This window comes from Stylophora pistillata, chromosome 6 (assembly GCF_964205215.1).
Source record: "Stylophora pistillata chromosome 6, jaStyPist1.2, whole genome shotgun sequence".
NCBI lineage: Eukaryota > Metazoa > Cnidaria > Anthozoa > Scleractinia > Pocilloporidae > Stylophora > Stylophora pistillata.
Window position 1 is genome coordinate 32,859,109 of NC_142524.1, and position 27,579 is coordinate 32,886,687.

Consider the following 27,579-nt stretch of genomic DNA (forward strand, 5'->3'; position numbering starts at 1 on the left):
AATACATATTAAATACTCATCTTTTCTTTTTTTTTTTACGACGGTCGTTATTAGCATTTGATCAGTCAAGCTCCTAAAACGGAGGACCATGGTTAGATACAAGAAACTGCAGAAGCCCACGTTTACAGTTAAAAGCCGGTTCCCAGAAAACATTTGTTAACCCTTTAACCTCCGTAGGTGACCAAGACAAAACTTCTACTTACTTAGTTCTTATTAACCGAGCGGGAGGTCTGTACGGGAGAATCTTGACCGAGGTCGCCAATACAGACCGAACACAGTGAGGTCTGTACCAGTGACCAAGGTCAAGATTCTCCCATACAGTCCGACCTAGCTCGGTTAATAAGATGTTTATTATATGGCTGTGTCTTATAGGCCAATTTTTTATATTCTTTGTACCTTTTTTTTTCTAGACCGGTCGAGATGGGAAAATCTAGACCGCTTTCAATATTGATTTCAGCCAATCAACTTCGTGAATTCGGTAGTTCCCAGTCCTTTTGAGACACAGCCATATAGAGGGTTTTAGTTGATCCAATACCAAATTCTCCAAACTAGCATCGCGAGAACTGTATGGCAGACAGCAAGGGGACTTGGTAGTGAGCGCGACGAAAGCCCCGGATGTTTATTAATAAAAAGGAAATAAAATAGGTAGGGCTTTTGTTTTTCTTTGTAAGATATCATTCCCTTGGTAAGCGCCTTGCTGCACGTTTCGGGAATGTGCAGAGTAGTCTCTACCACCCTGAGTGGGGGTTGATTTCTATTGCACTACAAACTTCGTATTTTGGTTGGTATTGTGTTTACTCAGATTTAAAAAAAAAAAAAAGCTTTATCTGTCCTGACTAGTTCGTGTTAGCGTAGATGGGTAAACTCTGCCATATTTCAACCTGCTTGTTATGAACTGTTTTTGTTTTTGTTGTTGTCTTGCATGCGGGTCTTTAACGCCAAGGCCTCTAAGTTACCTAGTCTGCACCTTTAAACGCAGTTTAACCTCTTATCTCTCCAATGAATCATTAACCTACTTCAAATAAGAATGGAACAAACCAGATTTGGATCGCTGGCTCGTCAAAATGTTAATAAATATAATCACATTAATTTTAAGATATAAATAAAAATTATATGTTGGATTCCCTGGTATTTTCTAGTTTCTTAACTAGTTCGTCGACATTATGATGTTTAAAAGAGATGATTGAACCAAAAGGGGACGTTGGTCTTTTCAAGCTCTTGTCGGCCTCTTTCTTTTTCTTGGGTTCTTTTGAGGTTTTTTTGTTGTTATCTATGTCGAGTCTTCGGTAGTTCTCGTGGAAGCCCAGCAGTATCGGAATGCAGCCCGCGCATGCTCCAAACATACACCAGTTCATCCATTCGGTTCCTGAGGATGGAAGACAAGCGATGAATTGGGTCAGAATGCTCATCGGATATTCCCATATCTGTTGCTGAATTAGTAATAAACTCAAAGGAAATCGCAATAAACAGGTCCCATACGGCACAAAAATGAGACAAAACAGTACGGGAAAGACTGTGAAGGAAAAAAAAAAAAATCAAGACTCCGGCAGAGAGCGTGGTGATTAGCTCAGCTATTTCTTCTTTCCCAACATGTTGTAATGACACCCAGCTGGTATCCAGAAGAAACGTGTTCAATTCCCTTCGAAGCCTGATTTTTCAGACTTCCTTTACTGCAATGACTTCAAATGCAGTTGCCTTGTGAAGATGAATTTAAAAATTAACAAATTTTCCTTCTTTCAAGTTTCCTTACCGACTTTAGGCACCATCAAGACGAGCAAGAAGATAACAGTGAAGGTGTTGTTAATAAGAGTTAGAGCTCCTGTGGTGACTCCTTCAGCTACTGGGTAAGTGGACTCTACTGTCAGCTCATAGAACAGAGGAATGGTACCACTGATGAAAAATCCTCCTAAAATACTCGACTTGTACAAGGCAGCTGAAATATGAAAAGAGATAAGTATGTTTTTTAAAACCATTTCCATAAGATTCCCTAGATCGTTCCTTCGCCCTCGTTCAGAAGATCTTCCTTCATGGCTGTTAGTAAACCTTAGGGGTCATTCCGGACTCTTGACATCCTCCTGGTCTGGGCAACGACCAGTTTGAAAATGATTGCTCAAGGTACTCTTGCAGCAACACCGGCCTCTAAAAACTAACCCTAATGGTCAGTGCGGGTCGAGAGGCCTGGATTCGAGCCCCGTCTCGGGTCAGTGTGTTGTGTCCTTGGGCAAAACAGTTTACTTTCACAGTGCCTCACACCGCTCAAGAGTATGAATGGAAATAGGCGAATCGTACGGAAAGCCTTATGAATTACGGAGGGGGGTAACCTTGCGATAGACTAGCGGGGGGAGTAGTAGTACTTCTTATCACTTTATGCTCAGGAAAATTAGGATAAGCTCCGGCTGGATTGGACACCTGGCTCGAGTACAGACTTTACCTTTACCCAACCGCTATCGATATCAAAACTCGTCTGTTAAAATTAAATACAAAACTGGTACAACATTTGGCATAGGGGAAGAACTGGTAGGGCCGCACAACTGTACTATTGTCCTTGTAGTAAACTGAGCTCTTCATTCCAAATAAATTTCATATGCATTCTTTAACAGACAAAGCTTTCACGCTTTTCGTCCTTACCGTCATCATATGCTATCATTCTCAGACAAAGAAGTGAGAACCACAGGAAACAACCCGAGGCTCCGAAGAACAGAACGAGCAGGAGAAGTTTCATTTTGCCGCCAAACAGATCTGCGCACCTCGCCAGGATTAAACCTGCTCCGATACCAGCTAATGTAGCGTAAAAACCGATCCAACCTGCCTCGTGCTGAAAGAAAATTAAAAAAAGAATTCGTAAATCAAATGTGAAAAACCCGCTGGCGTGATGTCTGGCGCACTGATTAAAACTCCGCGTTTCGCCAAGGTCACTGGGTAGACATTTCTCTTAATGTGCCTCTCTATACTCGGGAGAATTAATGCATACCTGCGATGGAATGGCATTCCACCTTAGAGGGGGAGCATATCCACATGGAATTTGCGCACTACAAATGCTGTATTATTATTATTATTATTATTATTAATGCCCCTAGTCACTCCACGCAAAGAAAACTGGGTAAGCGCGGAAGGTTTATGCCACATGATTAGTTGTGTGAGGCCTTGACAAGACCTGTTAATCAGCGATATTTTGTTTTAATAAACGTCTGTGTTAACGTAAATATTTCGATGTCATTCTGTTCGCCGGCTCTGAAACCAATGACCATCATAAAGATGGGTAGATCGATAGCTTACTAATCTATCAGTTTTGTGAGCGCTTTACAGCGATGAAAGGCAAAGCAGCGAGTGGAAGCTTTATTTCTCTTTTCATCCCAAACCTCTCGCAGCTTCGCCACACTCGTTTTCATAGCTCCGCTACCTGACGCAGTGAAGCGCACACAAAGGTGCCGGCTCACGGAGATTGGGAAATGGACTCACAAAACGCTCTGACCGCCATGAACTCACCTGTCCGATGGAGAAGGTCTCTAGGTTAACTGCTAACGAGGCGCCCCAACCACTGTACACACCTACATATGGAAGCAAAGACAGGTCATTACATCACGTTTTATGATTGACGGCGTGAAATTCATATCTGGAGTTTTTCGGTAGTTACTAGTTTTTCAAAAAGTACACAAAACATGAAGTAAAAACAATTACTTTTAACCACCCTCGGTCAGTAAGGAGTGACAAAGACTATCCTCAAGTGCGTTAATAGTTTTAACCAGTACCCGTTATGTAAATGAGGTTAGTTCAGAGACTGTGCAGATTTTCTTGTCACGGTATTTTAGTGAAAAGCTTGGTAAAACATTACTAACTGATGAGAGAACACTCTGAGAAATTTTTGGTCAAGCTCTTATTTCAAACACTATCACAGTCGGACACAGGAATCCCTAGGTCCTTTATAAGAGACGTCTTTTACACGATAAGGGTTTTGTACTTACCAGTTGTGACTCCGTAAATCAGCGCAAGAGTCCAGAACTGCTTGTTCCTGTGTCATAGACAAATAATAAGTTTTATCCGAAGACCTAAAGTTCAGCGCTCGTTTAATATCCACGACTCTTGATGGAACTGAGTTTTTCATTTAGTACTTCCGGAATGCTCGAGTAAAAATGATCGACTCTTAGATGAACAGTCCTCGACGGGGCCCAAATATAATTAGCGGAGGATGGAAGTTTTTGGCAAGCTAAGTGAAGGGAGCACATGAAAACTTGCAACGTGCGCGACTACAAGAAGGGGCTAAACGCTCGCGCGAAGATTGGGGCACAGAAAAATATGAGCGGAGTGCAAGTGGAAAAGGATAAATGCGAAAACAGAGCGTAGTGTAGGGCTTAACCCCTTACATCAGTATGCGTATTCTCCATACTGTCCTCTGTACATTTCCTGAGGTGCTGAAAAGGAGAACTGGTTTATCACTCTAAGGTTTTTTCGTTGGCGATCATTTCCTTTATTCTCGTGACCTTAATGAATGATTCAGGGCTTCTATTGTAGGGAGAAATTAGGTGCTGGTCACTCTTGGGAGTCAAAAGGCTGAGAGCCGCAACAATAAGAAAAGGGTGGTATCTCTTACTTAAATATCTGTTTGGCGCCAGCAAAGAAGTCCTCTCTCTTTCTCCTGGCTGATTTACTAGGCGGTAGAGGAGGCTTGTCTGGGAAGTACATACAGACTAACAGGGAAAGAAACAGGACCACGCCACATTCTGTAAAAATGAAAAAAAAAAAAAAAAAATTAGCAGATGTACAAGCTGGGTTGATAAAAAAACAGCGATTTTGTAAACCGAAGGCAACTTACCAACATATAGTAACATCATGATTTCTTTTTTTCCGTCCTTGATTAGTCGTTGTTTAGCTGAAAACAAGAGAGAATATAGGAATTAAATTAATAATAATAATAATAAAATGATAATGATAGTAAGAACAACTTAGTAGTAGTAGTAGATAACAAATAAGAGATGAAAACAAACTTCATGGCCAATGTTTTTAGTTTTTCCTGTTAGTTATCATGAACATAACAGTTCATTTCTGACGAAAATTCCAATTTTTAATTACAAAGATGAACACGTTTCGAAGAATAGGAGATAAGGACATAGCACTAGTGCCGAAACCAATAACGTGGTCGCTTAAAAGTTTCTTTTTCGCAGATTTAATCCTTAGAGTCAAAGTGTTAATACGTTGAGTCAAAACACACCTTCCTCTAAATCAGGAGTTATTCCAATGCCTACTGTTCGTTGATAGATGGCTTCGATTTCCCTGGGATGAAGCTTTCGTTCCCACACTGCCAACTCATCATACGCCGCTTTTGAAAAAGTCAAGTCATTATTTGGTCTTCCGAGTGTGAACATCGTGAAATAATCACTCTCGAGTTGAGTGGTTTTCCCCTTTGGGTCGCCACCCACATTAGAACCATTCGAGTATATCACGAGACCTTCACGCTCGTCCCACGTGAATGTCACGTGCGTCCAGTTGCTACGTGGCACGGAGAAGCTCCGTTTCCATAGCACTGTGCCGTTTTCTACTTTGATGGCTAAGTGGTCTTCCCTGTCGTAAGGAAAATCCTGATAAATCAGAAATCCTCTGAGACCATCTCTGTTTCCGCTGGTTCCCATAAAATATTGCAAACCATTTCTGTTCAAGACTTCGTATTTCATCCACAGGGCAACGGTGAAACCATCCGGGCACAAGGACGGGTCACTCACACAAGTGTTTATAAAACTACCAAGGTTTACCCAAGCACTTTTCCCATCGGTCATTAAACTCTGATGGACGACACCTTGTTCTGTGATGCACTCATTGAACAAAAACCCCTCCTTGTTCGTTTTAAATTCCCGGAGTCCTTTGTTGATTTGAACTCCCCAGTATTCGCCGGAATTTCGTAAATTGGAGCTATTTTCTTTCCTCTCTCTTCTGAGGGATTGAACATTTTGAACACTGATGTTCAGATTGTCCAAAGGCCAATAGTACATAGCATCTCGGTAAATGGATTCTAGAGGCCGACAAGAAAATCAAGTTATTGTAAAGAATGCTTCATTGGGCTACCAATGAGAAAGATGAGAAAAAATCATCGATTTTGAGTATTGAGGTTTCATCGTTTGTCGCACGATGTTAAGACTTCCGGTAAACATCGTGAAGTTTCGACTGCGCGCTGCAAGTTTCTTTCAGGCATCAAATAGTTCACAAGTCGAAAAGTTCACGGAATGACACTCAACCGTTCGACCTGATAGCGTTAAGAAGATTTGCAATCTGCAATGGAAACATCGAGATCCAATAATAGTGTACTCACCACGCTGAATAACCAGAATCTTTTTAACAACAATGAGAATGATGTAAGCCTTGAGTGCATTAGCAAGTTTCTTAAATCAGTTTTCTCCGATCAAGTTTTCTGAAACCAATGCTTTTAACAGGTAAATATTGCAAGGAAAAACTTATCTCGTATAACCCTTGTTAGCTAGATGAATGACAGGGGCATTTTTCCTGGGAGGTGATGCAGACTTGGCGTAGCACAATATGGTTACCTTACATTTTAACACGAAACAGAAGGGAGACGCAAATATGCTGATTACAAATGTGTTGAGTTTTGTGGAAGAACAGTTACGTTTCTCACCTGAATATAAAGTGTTTTCATCCATGTACAAATCTAGAGTATCACTATAAAAATCAAATCAACAAAAAATATACTTAGAGGAAAATTAACTCAGTACCCAATCAATCTAGCACTTGAAGCGGTCGAGTGGGTTTCATTAACATTTTTCTTACGCGACGTCGTTGGTGTAATAGGGAGCTGCGCCGTAATGCGAAACCAAAACACGAGAGGCTGCTCGCGTTTGACTGCGGTGAACCAGACCAGCTTTTATTGAAACCATTCGCTCGATAAATTGCTTGAGAGCTTCCAACTATACAGGCGAAATGTTATTTAAAATCGACATGAACTTCCACCTATTTAGAACAAAGCGAATGGAGGTGTAGAGTGAAAGAAATGTTTAACTTAAGAGCTCTACTTGGGGTTCATAAAAGCACAACTCAATGAAGTTTTTTTTTTCTTTTTTAAAAGAATTACTAGTTACCTGAGATTCTTCGACACGTTGCCTCTGTCAGGTATTAGCCTTTCAAGTTCGTATTTGACATCTGTGACAACTAATGGGCCTATGACAAAAGATATGGCAACACCAAGCGACCCACACAACGCTGCGACCGCCGTTGAACTAGTCCGCTGCTCAGGTGGAAACCAAGTTGATGATAGGAGTGTGGGCGCAGCTTGAGCAACTGGACCCGCCAAACCATTCAAAAGTTGACCCGCACCCATGGACCTGAGCATAAAAAAATGAAATTATTTTAGTGACACTAAGCTGAACTCGTCGATATTCTGTCGATATACAGTGATTATGCCGAGAGCCAATGATCCCTTGATTCCGAAAACATATATAACTGAGCCGTTTTCCCTACAAGAGCCCTCTCCAATTTTTCCGTCATATTTAACTATCGGTTCACAATCTTCACTGAGTTGGGGATGCTTTGTGATCCAGCCGAGTTTGGAGCGCATATCTCTCGATCCACTCAGTAATCCAGCACGAGTCACGAGGCCATTGCGTCTCCTGCGTACCTCTTGGGAGACGAGTAGTCGAGGGACCCGCCCGAGCGAACACCGAAATGATTCCCTTAAGGGCTGGAACCAGAAGCTCCAGGTCAGAAGTTCACCTTGCTACTGTCCCTGTGAGCCCTTTGTATCGTCCTAGAGTAAGTAGTGGTTATTAGAGAAATGCCTTATCTCCCTCAAAAGGGTAGTCTGTCCCAGGCGTTCTATAAGTAAAACGGAAAATAGAAAACATAGAAAAGGGCGTGACAGTGACGGCGGAGGCATGGGTCGGGTGGGGTAAAGAACCGACCCAGACCTCTATCGCTTTTTCACTCCTCGGCTACTATCGCGCCCTTAATGTTTCTCCCCGCTGTACTGACTGAACGCAAGAGCAGGCTATCAAAAGGGTAGCAACATACCAGTTTTTTTTGCAACAAAAACTTCGTTACAAACTATTTTAGAAGAATAATTTGAAGATCTGATCACCCTGGATGAAAAAGGGCGAAATTGCTTGGTTTTTTTTTTTCGTGACTCATTATTCAGGTCATGACTCACAAACCACAGGGCGATTTTTATTTTATTTTATTTATTTTATTTTATTTTTTATTTCCCTTTAGCCAAAATCGAAAGAAAGTGCGAATTTGAGGTCAAACCTTACCAGATGGCGTAGGACGGTTTTGACGTCACACATCTTAAGGCTGTTCCAACTAACATGAACGCACAAGAAATAAGAACACTTCGTCTAAGCCCTGTCGATGAAAAGGAACCGGTGACTGTTAACATCAATCGGATAACAAAGAGCACACTGAGATCTATCTGCCATTGCTCCCAACGCGTGGATTCAGAATCCACCAGGCACGGGTTTAGACTCCATAGAAGCATAAAATTTTCTACAATAGCACTATTTGCAGTTCGCTTTGAGGATCATTCTTTGGGATGTCACGCAACGTCACCTGTCCAAAATAAACGCTGCGCGACATCCTTAACCCCTTAACTTCCATAAGCGATTAGCTGTAACTGCTACCTATGAAATCCATACATAATCCAGAAAATTGGTATGAAAATACTCAGACTTATTAGGTAGAAGCTGTTATCCTGATCTACCACTAAATTCTCGTACCGAATTTACAAGGACATATGTAGCAGCCAGAGGGATGAATTATGGAAGTTTAGGGGTAAAGAACGGCTGCGTTGGAAACTACTTTTTTATTCAACATATCAATTGTGAAGAATTACCTTTCTTATCCATCAACCAAGAGAATAATAACATTGTGCATAAATAAGTGATAGGATCCATGCTGGCCAAGATGGCAATTTCCGTGTTCGTCCAATTGAAAACCATTTTAGCCGTTGTAGCGATAGGTCCATATGTGTTCCACGCGCAGTACTGGCTGAAACTTATCATAGAGAATAACATCAGGATATAGAAACGTCTTTTGTAGCTTTTAACCTCCACTAGGGAATCGTCTGAAAGATACAGTCCTTTGTCCTCTGTGAGGAGCACTCTATCGGATGAAAGGGATTCTTCAACACGTTCGGGTGAGCATCGCTGAAGATCTGCGGAAAATGGGAGAAGAGCCTTGAGTATTTACATGCAGCTGGTTCAGTTAACACAAACCTCTGCTGTATGTAAAAAACATCTCACTCTTTTACTCTCAAATCTCATTAGCAATTCTCCTTACTGTCTGCCAGACAATTCTTAAAGTTTCAGTTTAGAGAAGTTGGTATTGGATCAATTGATAATTCCCTAATCGACATTTTTCTTCTTTCGCATCACTTGTCCGCTTGATATCGCATCGAAATTGTAAGGAGGAATTCTGTCTTGGTCACTCATCGGAGTTTCGGGGTTAAGCTCGCCAACAAGAAATTTGTAGCTCAAATGAAACAACTACTCTAGAGAAATACACATTTTTCTTCGTCCAATACTCGCTTGTGACCAATTTTAGGCCTACAATTAATTCATCATCAAAATTACTATCGTCTGGTAAATCAACAAATTTCAAATAGCCATTTCAGTTTTTTGCACATTTTCTGCTAAAAGGTGGCGCCATGAGCTTGTTCGCAGTTAAAAGCCTTCGGTTAGACTTTGGTCATATTTGGAGGGCTGAAGTATTTTTTTTTTGTACCTAAATAGTGGTGATTATGACTCGAGTTCGCATGCAGAGTGTGTCAAATCTGGTGGGCTAAACAACATAAGGGCCTTTTCAAAGGATAAGGCGGGCTAACTAGATTGGCCATACATGACAAATATAATGACTACCAGGCACTGCTATAAATACAATCATTACAGGACGATGAAGTTGTTTATTGCAAATAACAGTGTTAACTTTCTCGAAGAGATAACTACGCCTGCAATTTCCAGGAGAGATTATGTTGTTTAGTGATAAGGCTTCCGTTCTCAGATTTTTACCACGAATTTGATTCCTCGACAAGAAAATATTTTCCTCGATTTTTTTTTCACATTTTTGCCACATAATCAGAATTGCAGGGGCTTTTGCGAAGAAACATCAATCGAACATTTTAGCCTCTTTCGAAAGTCTTTGGTTTTTCTGCGTCACGATTCGTCGCGTAGCGTTTCGTGACAACCAAAAAACGTCTGACAAATATTTGTCATTTTCCCGTTTTGATAATAAATTCAGTTTTTATGCTTACCTTGTCCACGAGCACCCCTCTTGGGCTTATAATCTTCCCTTCTTACCCAAGGATCGTCCAGATCGACTTCCACTAATTCAGTCTCTTCTGGATCTAGAAATGATTTGCGGTCCTCGGATTTTGAGCTGGTCGGGTACATTTTGGAATCCCTGTCTGATGAAACCAGCACGGAGCCTGCGAGAGAGGAAACAAATTGAAAAATCAAAAATTTCCCTTTCGGAGACGGGTTGTAAATTCGGGGAATGACAGTTGTTTCTAGGTATTTTTAATGCTTACGGCAACTTTTCCAGTACGCCTCGGTGAGCCAGAATATTCTAACATGGAGCTTAAGTTAAGATGCTTCGAATGAACTTAAATTACGGGTACCAGTTAAAAATAAAATACCAAAATAACACTATATGTAAAAAAATTGCCAGGTTTTACGAGACTTGCAAGGTCTTTCATTTCACGTTTGCATATACAACTTATCACCTAAAAAACTGTCATTCGAAAGCGACAAGCAACTAAAAACGCACCCAATTATTTGTTTGCCACACAAGCGATAAATATATCCTTTGAACGTTTAGATTTTAGCAGTCGCAACAAGCGCACGGAAGGGTGCTTGAACGCAATTTTACATGCTCGCAACGCTCTAAGAAAAGAAATAATAGAATTAATTCAAAAACGAAGGACGATTATCCTTTAAGAACGAGGATTATGCGCTGAAGATGTTGCATCATTCCTTTTCTTTCACGGTGAGATAAAAATAAACTGTACGGATAAATTGGAGTGATAAAATAATAAACTGTGCAGATGAATAAACTGGACAAATATCAAAATGATTTTTAAGTAGGTGAAAACAACTCATATGTTTGCACAAACTACTTCAACTAAGAAGTTTCATATCATTTTTTTACCATTTTCAAGGAAGCTTACTTAAGCAATTCATCGTCCAAAGTTCAAAACTTGAGATGCTAAAATTGCCGCATTACACTTCATTCTTATTCAAAAAACATGTATGCTGTTACATCAATTCTTATTATGGATGTTTTTCGATCATGACAAATATGTATGGAACGGTATTCTCACTATTTTGGGCAGAAAACCTTTCCTTACATGCATACAATTTTTTTCAGTTTTAAATTCGTTTCGAATCGGTGAAAAGAGCACAATCGGCATTTTAAAATTTCCAATTCAAAACCACGCAGTCCAAATTGTCACAAGTTAAATGAAACCGGCAATATTAAAGTTAGGAATTAGAGAAATGATTTAAGGGTTGCTAAAACTAATCCAACAGTTTTAAGAAAAAAAAGCTAGAATCTTAAATCAAGAATATTTACCCGATAGAATATTCCGGTTCTTTAACCAAATACGCCTTCGGAAGATTACAGGAAATCCATTGTCAAAAGCAAACTGTTTCTTAGCTGGTCATTGCCACAACGCTCCAACGCTTCGTAAATGTGCCCTGTAAAACTTTACCCAATAAATCTGATTCAAAACCTTCTTGCATTTGATGCACCAAGCGTACATTAATCTTGACAAAATTCTATAGATGGTTACTTGCGAAACAAAAGGTTCAGTTGTTTTTTACCTCAAAATATATATTTTTAGAAATTTGCATGTAATGGGCGAAACAGGATGTGAAAACAAAAGATGATTGACAGCAGTTGCGAGAAGAGCGTTTTAATTGGTCAATTCAACAAAGAGCGGGCTTTCCACGTGTGACCTGCGTGATGAAGCTTCTGATATTTTTGTCACGCGAACGATAGTCGTAATGTTTTTAAAAGTGAACATCGAATGTGCGGCGATCGTTCTCGAGAATCCACCAAAAACTCCGGCGAAATGAGTTCCTACGTGATTCTAGAAATGCTAGTTAATCAGTAAATCATTAATCGAATGATTTATTCTCGGCCTTGGCCTTACAGTGATCAATATCCAAGGACTGCTAAGAAAGGCGTTAATGAGATTGTGAACTGAGATAATTCTTGATCTAAGAGAAACGAATTTAATTAGAAAAGGATACCAGTCAGTTTTTAAGAAGAAAGGAGCCTCAGCATTTTGAATTTAATCTCAGTTAAGACCAAGTAAAAGATTTCTCATTTTTTTCAGCAACTGTCTTAATGATACTTAAGATTAAAAGTGCTTCATAATTGCGGCCGCTTTATTCTTTACAGGGGGCGGCATCTGTCAGATGTTTTTGTCCGTGCTCCATCAGGTAATTCCATAACAAACGAGCTGGCTTTGGATGAAAATGTACAGATCATCAATAAACCGTCTATTGAGTAATGAACGCACCGCTGCATGTGGAATAGGCACGAAGGAGGGGCATAAATCATCAAATGTACGGACAAAATTGTTAGAAAGACTCTCCGATTAGCGAGGGAAGGTGCAGTGAAATGTCCACTTTTTCAAGGTCCTACCAAGCGTTTAAGGGCCACTTCGTGTTCGAGTGACTTTTTTTTGTACATTTAATTTGGCGATGGGTCATGGTACGCTATATGCACTTTGGTCGTTAAATACCCAAGTTACCAAGTAACTGGAAAAGTTTTGAAGTATTTTCAAGTTCTTAACTGATACTCCAAACTGACCTTGGAATTTAGACTCTTTTGTTTAATTATCTTTAAGAAACAAACATTTCTCGCCTGCGGCTTGTGTTTTGATTAAGTTTTGAACTTTTGGAGTATTAAAAATATTTTTGTTTTGGAAAGTGAAGGAAAATGAAGGAACATTTCCGAGTTTACAGTTGATTTTCGTTTCGTGTTGCCCGCGTTCCGTTCCTCAGCTATGCAATTGAAATGCTTAACAGTCGATCCAAAACAAGAAAGAATACAGGTAGTGAGCGATCTTTCAGTCTTATATATTACTGAATCAAGCATTCAGTAAGCTCAAGATCTTTGTTTGAAAATATCTTTTTTTAGTGTACTAAGAGCCATGTAAAAATCAGTGTTGCATATTTCTTTCACCAAACCCACCTAAAGGTTAGTTCAACAATAGGTAAATGGTGCATACAAACCTTTGTCTAAGGTAGACACAGTTGTAAACAAAGCGCATCTGACCTCATTTGCCTCAGTTAAAGGAGCAACCCTTGAGCGCATTTTGTAGAAAAAAACAAAGAAATTGTCCTTAAATTCTCGTCAGGAAAAGAAAACTCTCATACACCGAGTTTCATCGCGATTCGAAGCCATCCAATCAAAGGAAGGCCCTGAGTTCTTGTGACAATGAACATAACTAATCCATTTCCTAATTTCTTAATTAGCATGAATTATTTTCATGACGCTATAATCAATTATATGGCATCAGTAGAACAAAAGCCATTTTGTTTAATTTTCAAAAGTCGGTGCGCGGGGACTTGTGCACAGAACAGGAAATACAGTTTTGCAGTAGGAGATTCTCCAACGTCCCCAAGTAAAGCTTTTCCAGATGTCAAAACCTATTTCTTGCGGGGGAGGTTTCATGCATTTCTTTATAAAAAAAAAGTTAATTTCTTGGGTGAAAAGTTGGTCTCGTTTGTGCGCTGAAAACATTGTGCTAATTTTTAAAAATAATTCGAGAGCCGTTTGTAGATATTCCTTCCTCGGTGACGATTTTTCCTTTGAATCGACAAGGACGCACAAACAAAATGGCGAGAGTACCACCTCGGCCCAGCTTGCGCGCGGCATTTTGATTTCGTCTTTTCACTATAAGAATCTGTACCGACTAGCACTGCATCGGATGCTCATTTTATACAGAGCACGTGCTATCATCAGGATCCAAACTAGCTTATGTTCTTTCATACATATCAGATCATAAAAGGAATATTGAATTTTATGATTATGTCAAGGGCTTCCGTTTTAGTTTAAACTATTTTTAGTTGCTTTGAAAGGCCGCAATAGAAGCAAAAAAATGTCTCTTAGAACTCCGAATATCAAAGATTCGAACACGTCAGATATTGGGAATTTTTTTTCATTTCACCTTTACCTTCGCTTATCTGCCTTATGCTAAGATGTGGAATTGTAACTGCGCAGAAAGGTGTTAACTTTCCACTTAACAGATTATCGGTCTCTGTTTTAATTTAATTCATTGAGAATGCCCGCCACAATTTGAGACATTTTCCACAAATATAATCCTAGAGTGTTCCAAGCAAGACAGGCTATCAGCGTATCTTAGGTGATAAAAAGCAGGAGAAGGCACTCCGATTTTCTGGAAACAATTCTTATCTTAGATAAACAGAAACAACTAGGTCAAGCAGTCAGTCAAAATTTATTTGAGAATAAGAACACTGTCGTATTATCTAACCTGGTATGATGCGAAGAATTTAATGCAGTATTCTCAAGATAGTTTTTAGGTCGACTTTTGAACTTACAGTAGTACGCTTTATTTGAATTCACTTATTGGACAGCACACGGGTGCTAGTTTGAGCGAATATATACATAAATAAGTCACAATTAAATAAAAAAATCATAAATATACTATACACTTACATGAATTAAAACTATTTAACAATTATTCGCCGAAGGCAAGGGGAATATTGTCGAATAATCACTGAGACGAAGTCGAGGGGATTATTCGACAATATTCACCGAACCTGAGGCTAATAATTGTTTTAGTATAATTTCAAAGCTGAACAACAGAGAAATTTCTAAAATCATAACATTTTAGTAACATTTATTAACATTTTATTTTAACATTTTATATAAACCGCGTGGAGCGGTTTATATAGCGTCATATAAGGAACCGCTCGACCAATCAGATTTCTGGAAACTCTTTGCTCAGCTCTGAAATTATACTAAAATGTATCTAAGTATAAAAAAAGATATTTATTTATGTAAAGATATTGCTATAAATTCTCAAGGTCGACGTGCCGTATGAATTTCGTAAAAGAGTGAAGATCAGGTTGAGTTCTCAAATTATCATCTAAGAAATTCCATATCTTGGGTCCAAAGTATGATGAAAAGTTTACTCTAGGTAAGGATAAAATATTAGATCCTCTAAGTTGATAATTTGTGTTACGAGTAGTAAATAACGTATGTGCACGATCCTTCGCAGTAAAGCACTATTTGAGCAATAGTGAAAATCAGACCTGAAAAAAATTTCAGGACTGTACGGGACTCGAACCACTGACCTCTGCGATACTAGTGCAGCGCTCTACCAATTGAGCTAACAAGCCAACTGGGAGCAGGCCATCAAATTAATTCGACATGAACCCGTAGATGATAAATCAAACAACAACAAACATATGAAACATATGTATGAACTGCGGTTATGAAACGTATATGTGCACGATCCTTCGCAGTAAAGCACTATTTGAGCAATAGTGAAAATCAGACCTGAAAAAAAAATTTCAGGCCTGTACGGGACTCGAACCACTGACCTCTGCGATACTAGTGCAGCGCTCTACCAATTGAGCTAACAAGCCAACTGGGAGCAGGCCATCAAATTAATTCGACATGAACCCGTAGATGATAAATCAAACAACAAGTAGTAGTAATAAATCAAACAACAAGTAGTAGTAAATAAGTCCTTAATATAGGATGGAGCAATATCATTCAATGCTTTATATATTAGTATAGAGATATTTTGGAGCCTATGATTGTAAAAAGTGTATTCTTTAGCCCTATTCAAGAGGTATTGATAGACGTTTTCCTTATCCTGAAAAACACCTCGAAGAGCACGTTCATCGTAGTTTTTCAAGCTTATCTGAATCACTCTTTAGACAAAAGTGCCATACCGTAGAACAATATGTGATAAAATGAAAGAATCATACAACTGTAATTTAGCACCAAGTGGAATGAGACGTTTAAATCTATTAAAAACACTTATTTGTCGGCTGATTTTGCAGCAAAGTCCAGCTACATGCTCATGAAAGTTTAATTTTTCATTTATAGTTACACCCAGTAGCTTGTTCTAATTCGCTTGTTGGAGTTCCTGACCATCATAACTTGACAATATTCACCGATTTCTGAAAGGTATGACGCAAAATTCAATTTTCAAAAAACATGTTCAAGCTGAAGGTCATCACTTTGACAAGTACACAATCAGCCTGTGGCGATTACTTGCGTCATAAACCTAGTTTTACAGAACTTGCCTGGGATCGTGACGTCATTCGAATGATTGTCTTACGCCAAGGTCACAGAAGGAAGGCATCACGGGCCTATCAAACACGAACACGTTTTTGATGTAACTGAGCTCAGTTGTAAAGATTGAGTAACAACCGCTGAGGGTCGCGACATGATGTTAAATTGACATTGACTTTACTAATGTTTTGTACAGGATGTGCCACACTCAAGAGAAAATGCCAAACACATAGCTTGTGAACTTTGATTGAAAATCACTTCAGAATATGCACCTCCTGCGATTTTTCACATGCACCGTATTACATTTCACCGGAAAGCTGCCAACAGAGCTGAATATTACTTTATTTTTTTTTTTTGGTCAATTGAATTCTGGGCCTTGTGCCACACATAACGGATGTTTAAATCAGATAAAGCAGAAAATCAGAAATCCCGATCTCAAACAATAACGGACTGTAAAGAACGTTACCATGCAATCCTTACAACCACGTGACATCAATTAAGAAAACACTCACTAAAGGTATAGTTTCAACACAGGGGGGCCCAGACAAGCGACGAGTCTGGTTGTTCATTCGAAATATAAAGGAATGTATGGGAGAATATTGAAGAGTCTTATTATCGTAAACTTATATCATGAAATGTCTGAGTTAAAGCTCAAAATAAATGTAAACCTACCTCACTTGCTTTGTATTGTCGTTTCTGTGGCTCTAACTGGCGAACTTGAGCGATTTGGTGGGTTTTGCTATACGAGCGATTTGGTGGGTTTTGCTTCGACTGTTACTATACGTTATAAGGTATAGTAACAGTCGAAGCAAAACCCACCAAATCGCTCAAATTCGCCATTTAGAGCCACAGAAACGACAAAACAATGCAAGTGAGGTAGATTTACATTTATTTTGAGCTTTAACTCAGACATTTCATGATATAAGTTTACGATAATAAGTTCATAATATATGAACTTCATATATTCATCGTATCTGATAATAAGACTCTTCAATATTCTCCCACACATTCCTTTATATTTCGAATGAACAACCAGACTCGTCGCTTGTCTGAGCCCCGCTGTGGTTTCATGTGAAATTTTTGATCGTCAGGAAGAGAGGGTAAATTGCGACAATTTTTCAACAAAATTCACTTTTAACAGTTTCACGGTTTTAAGTAACATCGATCAAATTGTTTGAGAACAAAGAAATTGATAACAAAAAGATACACTGACAGGAGATGTAAAGAGTTATCAATTCAATGTCTCTCCTTGTCACACTGCCAAGTTGTTGTTGCTATTCCACGTGAAAAGAACGTGGAACGAAGTGGGATGTTGTCGGAAGATTATCCGCAAAGTTACTGTTTAATTTCCTCAGACTTCTCTGGAATGTTTTTCGTCTGAGTAAGGCAATAAGAAAAGAAACTGAATTTTCAGCGGCAGAGAAGCCGATTTTCTCGTCTCCTCATGCGACAGCTCAATCAAAAACCTTTTCAAAAGAAAAGATAAACATTTCGTGCTTTTAAAAATACTGACCTTACATATTTTCAAGATACGAAAATCACTGGGGTTTTCCTTTTTATGTTGATGCGATCTCTGACCGTATTAGAGTAGAATCTTGCTTTTGATTTGAGATTTAACTAATTTCGCACGCAAAGTCCGTGATCGAGTCCACTGGGCCCGGATGTCTAAAGTTGTTGAAAGAAACACTGTCACATCAGTTAATCCGCCGGTGGTTTAATCTATCGTGGTGACTAAATGCGCGGTCATCTAACGTCTTCCCTTCATGCATGCATTGTACCAATAACAAGCGCATTCACGAGTTTACTATCAGCCGCAAAATCAAAAGATGACTTTCTAGGGTGGCTCAGGAAAAGATGAAAAAGAGAATCTGGATTTAGATGCAAGTGTAGAATGTTGGAAAAACGCTGCGTACAAAGGAAACACGCAAAGATGTTTCCAAAGGCGTTAAGAAAGTGTGGGTGTTTAGGAAGAAAGGACATCTGACCCTTAACAATATTTTTCTTTTTCATTGTCCAAATAAACGGCGTAGAATAGATGAGAGCTCTCGACAAATCGTTTCGAGCTTAAACTCGCATAACTTTGTGACCGCTGACAGGCTTAGTATGTTTCTTTTTATTTTATAAAAATAACGATTTTTTTTCCCGGCGCGATTTCGTCCATCGATTTCTCCGACTCGTAACAAGGGCTTTCTACTTCTGTAGAAAAAGAAACTATAAAAATGGCGCGTTTAAGACTGGCCGACCGTTTAACTCTTGAGGGGGGGGGAGGGGTGGGTGATTTTTAAAAAACATTTCCTGCAAGAGCTTGTTGGAAGAAAAAAATTGCATGCAGCCCAAATGTAACAGAAAAAATGTAACAAAAACTCTGAAAAAAATATCCTGCCTAGCAGATTGCCAGAAAAAAAATTTACTGCGGACCAGAAATCACCCACCCCCCTCTCAAAAGTTAAATGGTCGGCCCGGATGGAGACTTTTTCTAATAACCTGTAATCTTACAAATCCCTGAACAACGATGATTGTGCAATTTCGAAGACCATTTACAAGCTAAATACTCACGCGCGAAACTACAGTAGATCTCATTGGGTTTGTTTGCAATGTAAACACAGGCTGTCAAGAGTTTTCTTAACAGTAGAGCGCGGTGTATACATTATTCCTAAATTTGTGATCTTATATTTCTCGTTTCCCGCGACCTTCCGCTCCCTGAGGAACACAGTAGGACGTTAAAACAAATCAAGGATTTAGATTTTCGCGATTTTAAAATGACAACGGCTTCGAGATTGATGGCTTCATGTCGCTTTTGAGGATGTACAGTACATTGCCTGAAAAGGCATCAATGATTCCAGACTATGCTCTTTGGATTCGGACAGTCTGCCTTTTTTCAGTACGAAGAAATTATTTGCTGACGAACAACAAATAAACGAAAATATAGTGTACATGCAGCTAATAATTTTTTGTCATATCTTTTCAAAGCAAACACGTACAAATCCTCAACCCAAACTTAAAGTTTTCCTTTAAACCAGAGCAGGAATTTAAGATGTTGTTTTCGAGCTATGTACGAAGTCACTTCAGTACATTTCAAACATAAAAAGGAAAATTCGTCCCCGCAAGATCTTGGCTAACGAACCCAAATTATATGCAATCATAATGCGACGTGCATTTTTACCTCGTATGACAACAACCCCGTAGGCATGATACCTGCTCAGAGAGATTTTAAAATGCGTCTTACGGTTGGACCAAAACAGAATACACCAGCATGAATCAATCCAAATTTATTTTAGAAATTTCTTCATCTTTTTAGCCCAACTTGAACAGCACTGCCTGTCGTGTAGAGTGTGCACACTCCACCTAATTTTTCATTCGCTCTGCACAATATTTATCCTCCACGGGGGATTAAAAAAATATATGAAACTCACCATTTAGGTTTTTCTCTGCTCTCAATCCAGTGAAAAGCCATCGTTTTTTCCTCAAACGGAGAGTTTGCCCAGACAGTCGTTTTAACTTCGCCTCCTTCGATCTAACTCCAGGAGCCATTTCTTGGGATCAAAGATGGTTGCAAGTTTACGCAGACTGGGTTCTGTGATTATCCAAAAGAAAAAGGTAAACTGTTACAGAATCTTGAAAGGACATCAAGTTTTAGAAGTTATTAAATTTTTTTATTTTGATCGTGCCGTTCCCCTTTTATTCGATATTTATACCAACCATGTTTTAAAAAATTGGCTCTCGACCTTTACCTCCGCGGTATCCATAACAAAACGCAATTTGTAGTGTTTACCATCTTTTATCACGTTACAGCAATTTCCATTGTTTTTATTCGGTCGTATTTAATCAGGAACAGAGAACGAATGGAATATTTTTTCGGTAATATAGCTAAGGAAATCGAATTTATCGCCGTAATTGGATCGGATGGAAACCACTACTTCCGACAACTTGCAAGCACACATCACTTCACATCACGTAGGAAGTTCGTCGAGCTAAATTTAGAAGCAGCTAGGGGCTCACTTGAGCGTGATTTTCTAATACCTCCTTCTATTCAATCATGAACACAAAAAAGAACGACTTCCCTTCAGGCGCGATCGAACCGTATTGCATGGACACTATTCGTGAATATCAAACGATTTCTGGATCAAAACGCCGCGAACACTCATCAAAAGTCACTTGTTTCGTAGCGAATTCAAACAAATGTTCTGCTCTTCATTTAAAACAGAGGGAATTTAAATCTAAACTGTATCAAACCAAGAGAAATCTACATTGGTCGCTGGATGGGCTTACCTCAGAATTTCCATGCAAAAGAAAACTCGGTTGAGTTACGCTGCGAAAGGTTTCTGTGGGAAGACCATGCAGCTCAATCGAAATCTAACCAAGCCTGCACTACACTCACTACACTGACATGCTAGGCTAGAGAGGCCGCACACCACAAAGTAAATTGATATCTCCTTGCAGTTGCATAATATCCGGGCCGGCCGGACGCGCGCTACACCGGGGTTATCGCACTTTCAAACGACCAATCCTGGCGTTGCAAGATCGATGCACATGATACAAAACAGCTGATCAACGAGTTTACAAAAAGTCTGGTAAAGTCGTGGAGTATGGCATTTGCAGCACGGATATTCATAAGCTGAATCAATAAGTTATTCCAAATTGAGGCGCTAACCAAAATTTGCATCTCTGAACAATAAGAGAGCTTTTTGTGATTATGTACAATTCTCTAGGGTCGAACGATTTTGAATTTACCCAATTAAAGAATTCATTATTTCAACTTTTGGGATTTGTTTTGTGTTAAAGCACTCTTTTTAAAAGGAAAATCAACAAAAGATGCATCAAAATGTTTTTATAACATGCTAGAAGGAGGTAAAAGGCTTCTGTCACGCGTCACACCATCTTGCTGGGTAAGTCCGGCTCAGCTTCTTCTCTGTGGAACAACTCCTCGTTCGATCCCGTACGAGGAGAACTGCACAACTTTCAGACAAAATTTCAAAATGGCGGACGAAGACGAGGAAGATTATATGTCGGACAAATTTTTGCTAAATACAGCGGATAACAACCCAGGTTTGATTCCAGATAAGATAGCAAAGAAGTATAAAAAAGAGATGAAACATCACGAGTTGAATCAGCGGAACAAAATAAAACCGATGAGAGAAAGGGAGATGGAACATCGTGAGCAAGGTCTCTCGAGTGCTTTAGACAGCAGTAATAAAGGGTTCGCTATGCTACAGAAAATGGGATTCAAACAAGGAATGGGCTTGGGAAAAGAAGGTACGTGAAAGAGTTTCTTGCAGAAAAACATTGCACCCATGTGCAAGGTGTACGAGTTTCAGAATACAAAGTTTGCTGCGAAATCTAAGTTTTTCGGTATTTTGTTGTGCGCATGCAGTATGCATGATTGTACAAGTAACTACCATATATTTTAAGGGTACGATGGGCAGTAGGCAGTGAAAATTTCATTTAGACTGGAGGATGTCAATTTTAATTTTTGTCTTATTGATTTTTTGCAGAATTTTAGGTGTTTTCAAACCAGGTTTAAATTTAAAACTAGATGCAAAACGTTTAATCTTTACTAAGAAAAAAATTACTGTTCACATTCAAAATTGACCACACTTATTGGAGGCCCCTAAGTAAAAAATGAAATTCACCCTTGAATAGGAATATTTAATTTCATGCATTCATGAGCATTTTCATTAATTCTATTAAATTGTGTAGAGGGGACTCCTGATAACCTGATTCTTTATGGGAGTGAGGTTTGTCAGTGGGAGTTTAAGGTTTGGAAGCTTGGATCAAATAAATGAAAATGAAGAGATAAGTATTGTTCACCCAATTTCCAATTGTGCTGGTAAATGTAAACAAATTTAATTACATTGTAGAGACATCAAGGAAAAAAAACATACTAAAGGAAGAGTTGGCAAAGCTTTTTGATGGTAAAGTGAAATGTTAAAAAGCAAAACCTGAACAGATCAGAAACAATTTGCCCTTTGCAAAAAAAAAAAAAAAAAAAAAAGAAAGAAAATAAAATAAATAAAAAAGAAAGGAACAAAACAAGAAAAGAAAGTTAAAGAACTGATCTGAAAGTTTCTTCAAAGTAAATTCCAATGTTGGACTAAGGCACTTTTTTAACATGCTACAAGTCAGGGAGGCTGTGAGTTATGTGCATCTATATTTTGTGATGTTCAACTGAATATTCATGTTTGTAACTAATCACCTGTAACGGATATTGCCTGTCTACTTTTTATGCAAATCTCAAATGTGTATTTGATATATGCATTTTTTTCCTTTGTATAAGCTTCTTTGTGAGATTCTGGGTAGGTCTCTCTGCTAAATAATTTTTTCTAATGAAATACTTTTGTTATAAGTGGTGAACATGTTTTCTCTGTAACAATTGTGACTCTGCCAATAGTTTGTAGTTCTTCAGTCAAAAATACAAATGCTCAGACTTGAGAGCACCTCTGGGGTTTAAAGTTGTTATGACTGTGCAGTTTTGAAACAGTCTTATTAAATTGTCATCCATTGACATTTTTGCATTGTTTCACATCTGCCAATGTTTTTAAACTTGGTTAGCTATTATGGCTCTGAAATACGGCTACACATACTTTGCATGTTTCTGACCATCCTACATTTGTAATCAATAAGAACTTGATTTGAAATGAGTGCAGTCTGCAGTGTAACATTCTTCCTCACTAGATGTTATTATTTTGTTAGAAAGCACTGACTCTCGTTCAAGTGTTCTGTGTACATACCATGTAATTAGTGTAGTCTGGCAGTTAAGCTTCTTAGTATCCACTTGATTGTTAGAAAGTCATGTAAAGTGAAGAAGCTGTGAGATCAAGAACTTCTATTTTGGTTTGATTCAGCTTGGATTGGAGGTGTAAACAGGGAGGGACATGGGAGGTGAGGCACAAAGGAGACTGGGATAATCTTGTTGAGACCAATCAGTAATGGACTAGCCTCAGTTCTGTCTCTTTCTCAGGGCTCTCCAAGGGGTTGGGGGAGGTGGGGATCAATGTATTGATAAAAGCTGTAAAGGGTGAGATGTGTTGGCTGAGTTGTGATCTTTTTGTTAACTGATATCTATAAACTGTAAACTGTCTTCTCTTTGGAAAAAAATTGCCATTTCCCTCAGTTTTATAATGTGTTCATTAGTGGAGAACTGTCATCATTATCAGGACTTTTTGCAGTAAAAAGACTTCATCAAATTAGATATTTCAGATCTTTTCCTTTTTTGTATTTGTTTAACACGAGTTTGCAACAAAGTACACACAAATTGATGAGTTGCTTTTTTTGATGTGGGATACTGACACTCCGAATGTGCAATCTGTGGCTCTGCCAATTTGGTGTATTACTGCATCATAAAATTAAAATCAAGTGATCAGTTGAACATGTCATTTTAGTGTTTATATTTCATATCAATGAAAAATTTTGAACATGCAATTCTGTTTTTACTACTTCTTTATTAAATTCTTTTGTTTCCTTCAGGGACAGGGAGAGCTGAACCAATACCTTTGACTATCAAAGCAGGTCTGTGTACAGTTTTAAAAAGTAATAGAATATGTTTTTTAATTTTCCCTCCCCAAGGAGATTTTGAAAAATAAACTGGCTTATCCCACTTCAGAGTCAAAGAAAAAACCCTCACTTTAGGGCTTAGCTCCACTGGAAGGTTTAGCCTGATCTCTTTAGCTTGAAAATGGCAGAATAATTTTATTGGTACCCCTAGAAACATCTTACATTTGCCATGCATCTACATGACCCCACAGGACCACTGGGAAAGAGAGAACTATTTCTAATAATTAAATGTTATATGAACCAAAATAGGGCTTTACTTAATTGTAAGAATGTGAATATTTCCTGGCCAGATGTCACATCTGGATGGTATGGCTTCATGCATCCACCCTAAAAATTGAAAAAGATCGTTTATCTGGCATTTTATAGATCGCGGAGGCCTTGGGCGTGAAATGCTCTTGAAGAGACAGAGAGAGGTAAAGGAAGCTTTGAAACATGAAACGGCAAAGAAAAGAATGAAGACCGAGGAGAAGCAGAGGGACAGTTTTAGAAGGCACATGAGTGGCAAGTTTGCTGAGAGGCAAACATCAAGTGACTTGTATAAGAGCCAGAAAGCATGTGAACAATTAGATAAATCAAAGGTGAAGTGTTCTTGGGTTTTAAGAAGGTCACTAAAAGTATCTTTTTTGTCCATTAGTGGCCCAAACATATGGCCACATAGATACGAAGTGGCCAACTCTGGCTAAATAACTTCATGCATTTTACAGTTCATTGACATTAACTGAACAATGAATGGCTTCTCATGAAAGTGCATAAGTTTTTAACCTCCTAAATGATAGAAAATTTGACTTTCATATTATAAACAAGAAATCGCTTGTTTCCTTATAAAATTAAGAATTGCTATCACTTATGCTTTCAAAATTTGCAGAAATTGTGACAAGGGCAAGTTCTGCAACTTCTGAAAACACTGGTGATATTAATCCTTAATTTTACTCTGCCTGTTGTGATTAGGTATGCTAATTAAATATCTAACAAAAAACCAAAAAATCAAAAATGTTTTGGTCATGCCCGATAAATGCTTTTATCACTGATGCATTAAGTTGTTTTTGTTGTTGTTGCTGTCAGTGTTTCTACCACCTTGGTCAAGACATTTAGTCTGAAAATATTTGAAAAATTATATTAGATCAGGAAATTTGAATGATAAATAAACTGGAGGCAGTAATTACACTTAGTGCTTTCCTTGTCACTAGGAATTGCCTTGTGTTGAGAAGTGGTTTTGGCCAGAGGAGAAAACTAAGGAGGATGACGATGAGGAAGAAGACAAAGAAGAAGAAGATGACGAGGAAGAAGAACTGGAGGTTAGTTGTGCAGTAGAAAAAATTTTTTTTTTGAAAACATTTCCTTGGTTCCTGCTTTCCAATTTTCTGTGATGGTCATGATTGTAAACATTTTAAAAAAAAGACACAGGAGGTTAGTTGTCCCGTAGAAAAACATTTTGGAAACTTTCTTTGGTTCCTGCTTTCCAATTTTCTGTGATGGTTAGTTGTAAACATTTTAGAACAACAGACCCAAATATGTCAAGGCTTGTATATCTTGTGCCAGAACTGTTACAGTACACTACAAAGGGGGTTGCTTTAATTTTTTCTTTTTTTTTTTCTGGGAAAATACTAACATTGGTCATGAAGTAGTAAACTAAATTCATATTAAAGAAATGTTTCTTGGACATTCTCAACAGCCATCAGAGAAGCTTGTGCACTTGACAATGTACTTGAGAAGAACTCATCAATACTGTATTTGGTGTGGAACCAAATATGATGGTAAGAACTACTGTCTATTAAACAGGCTGGGGACTGGGGAGAGGAGCTGTTGCAAGACACCTTAACGGGATGGCTCTCTCTCTTGCACATTCCATTCATACCCTTTTTCCTAGTCCAGCTTATGTTTTGGGGATGGATTGGAAGGGTGTAATTTGGCCAGGGGTTTTGTCAGAGGGATAGGAGGGTGGGTGGGTAGGTGTTAGCTTAGCTAGGGTCCTTCTGTTTTGCTCTTTTAGTCCACACTGCTCTGGTGTAGATTCATGCTGTTGAATTGCTAATGCTCCCAACGAGATATTGTGAACAATAGAGAAGGAAAGGATAAGAATGAGGAGAGAGAAACGTGATGAGTTGACAAGCACCCCCTTCAAGGTAAAGTTTGCAACTAAGCAAGCTTGGCTGCACCCAAATTGGAGTTTAACCCTTTTGCTATGACATGAAGGTTATTCTCTTTTGTTTTTCATAGTTACCCTCCCTCCTGGCCCATATTTTTATAAGTTTGTCTTTTGGACAGTTTAATAGATAGCACTGAATACTCCTCAGTTGTCTTGGGAGAACAGGGGCTCTGTGAGGACTAAGTATCTTACCAACAAAGATAAACCTTTTCCTTAGCTAGGGTTTGAACTGCCACCTCTTGGTTCATAATCTATCAAGCTTTATTGTGTTCGGCCATTGAATCTCCCTTCTTATTAAATAGAGGTTTAAAGATTTATCAGAACTGAAGATTTGGTTCTGTCCTCGTGTACCGGTTCACTAGAGGCAATACAAAAGGAAGATTTTGTCATCATAGTTTTTAACTCAATTAACCTGTGCCATCTCAGAGCTTAAGCAAAAAAAAAAAAAAAAAAATCCGTTCTGAGATCCTTTCAATACTCGGATAAAGGCAATTTGTTTTCGCTTCAGATGATCAGGACATGGCCCACAACTGTCCGGGAGATTCAGCTCAAGATCACGAGTGACAAAGTTGGAGCGAAAAGAGAACAAACCAGCATATGTCGTGGAGTCCATCGTATTTGTGTAAAGATTTTCGTTAAGACGACCTTTTGGAACGAACAGTAACAAATGTTACGACCAGATACCGATTTTCGTTGTTTACGCCTGAATGGATAATCACGAAAGTCGATTATAACCGATAACTGGCGAGCAGGAACCGATGGCGTTTTGCGACTATAATCGAGAGGCGATTGTTCACGAAAATAATCGTACGGCTAGTGACTGCTAGACTCAAGGGATGGTGAATGAAAAGATAGGGCTCATGAGGTATCTAGTGACAATGGACAAATTAAAAATGATTTGCCCTAGACAATAATTAACATAGATTTAAGATATCAGTCTCCTTTTCTCCATGTAAAACCTGTGCTCGGAAACGTATATTAGGAATGGTGAATGACATCGTTTTTCTTGTTAACTTTTGAGTCCATCTCGAAATCGTACCAGCTTTAGGGGAGAGGGACAAAAGGCCCTCAACCCCACCCTCCTCAGGAATGAAGAGAAAAGTCTTTAACTTTTACACGTGACATCCAAGCCATAAGTGCCAAGGGATAACATCACGACGAGGTAGGGAGCAGTGCCGGACAGGTCTTCAAAAGCTTCACGGAACCTTTTTCGGGTCACATACTAGCGTTCTGCCGGGATCGTGGGTACGAAATCAAATCACTTCAATGTTCACATAGTGAGTTTTGTCACCAGGAGTCTCATCAATGTTTACATGAAAACTAATCCCTGTCTCACTGATCCGTGTCGACCGTGGTCTGGTTGAAGATTGCATTTGAAGAATTGTTTATGTTCAGAACCTTGATTCATTTCGAACCTTCGTTGTAAAGTCAACTTTAACCAACATCTTTAAGTTGAAGCCCAGGCGATTTCATCAAATTACTATAAACTTCACAGACATCTAAGAATAAATGCGAAAGATGTTCTTACGTTAGTGCTAATTTTATTTCTTTTCCTACTGGTCTCACACACAACGAGTTTTTTTCGTCAGCACCAAAACATTTGACAAAGG

General features: G+C 38.8%; 2 protein-coding genes and 1 long non-coding RNA gene across 9 annotated transcripts; 2 read left to right on the forward strand and 1 right to left on the reverse strand.

The window, feature by feature from the left end:
* Positions 1 to 21: 21 nt before the first annotated feature.
* On the reverse strand, positions 22 to 23,152 carry LOC111324986 (uncharacterized). Of its 7 annotated transcripts, none has more exons than XM_022928665.2 (15): positions 23,001 to 23,152; positions 19,686 to 19,846; positions 10,241 to 10,414; positions 8,825 to 9,145; positions 8,247 to 8,337; positions 7,080 to 7,322; positions 6,620 to 6,663; positions 5,207 to 6,001; positions 4,811 to 4,867; positions 4,589 to 4,718; positions 3,963 to 4,009; positions 3,487 to 3,548; positions 2,629 to 2,815; positions 1,751 to 1,933; positions 22 to 1,366 (listed from the first exon to the last, which is right to left on the reverse strand). In XM_022928665.2, exons 2-15 carry the CDS (start codon positions 19,801 to 19,803, stop codon positions 1,110 to 1,112), a joined length of 2,709 nt encoding a protein of 902 aa, XP_022784400.2. In that variant the 5' UTR covers positions 19,804 to 19,846; positions 23,001 to 23,152; the 3' UTR covers positions 22 to 1,109. The 7 variants fall into 7 exon arrangements, with proteins under 7 accessions (XP_022784400.2, XP_022784399.2, XP_088618951.1 ...); XM_022928664.2 differs by lacking the exon at positions 23,001 to 23,152 and adding an exon at positions 20,542 to 20,878; XM_088762825.1 differs by lacking the exon at positions 23,001 to 23,152 and adding an exon at positions 20,004 to 20,150.
* LOC148729491 (uncharacterized) lies at positions 14,675 to 16,029 on the forward strand. The gene is made up of 2 exons (XR_016002385.1): positions 14,675 to 15,222; positions 15,717 to 16,029. It is a non-coding gene; the product is annotated as an uncharacterized LOC148729491 (long non-coding RNA).
* On the forward strand, positions 21,133 to 27,501 carry LOC111324987 (G patch domain-containing protein 11). The gene is made up of 6 exons (XM_022928669.2): positions 21,133 to 21,525; positions 23,737 to 23,778; positions 24,190 to 24,401; positions 25,011 to 25,118; positions 25,496 to 25,577; positions 26,478 to 27,501. The coding sequence occupies exons 1-6, from the start codon at positions 21,249 to 21,251 to the stop codon at positions 26,531 to 26,533; spliced, it is 777 nt and encodes a 258-aa protein (XP_022784404.2). The 5' UTR covers positions 21,133 to 21,248; the 3' UTR covers positions 26,534 to 27,501.
* The last annotated feature ends 78 nt before the right edge of the window (positions 27,502 to 27,579 follow it).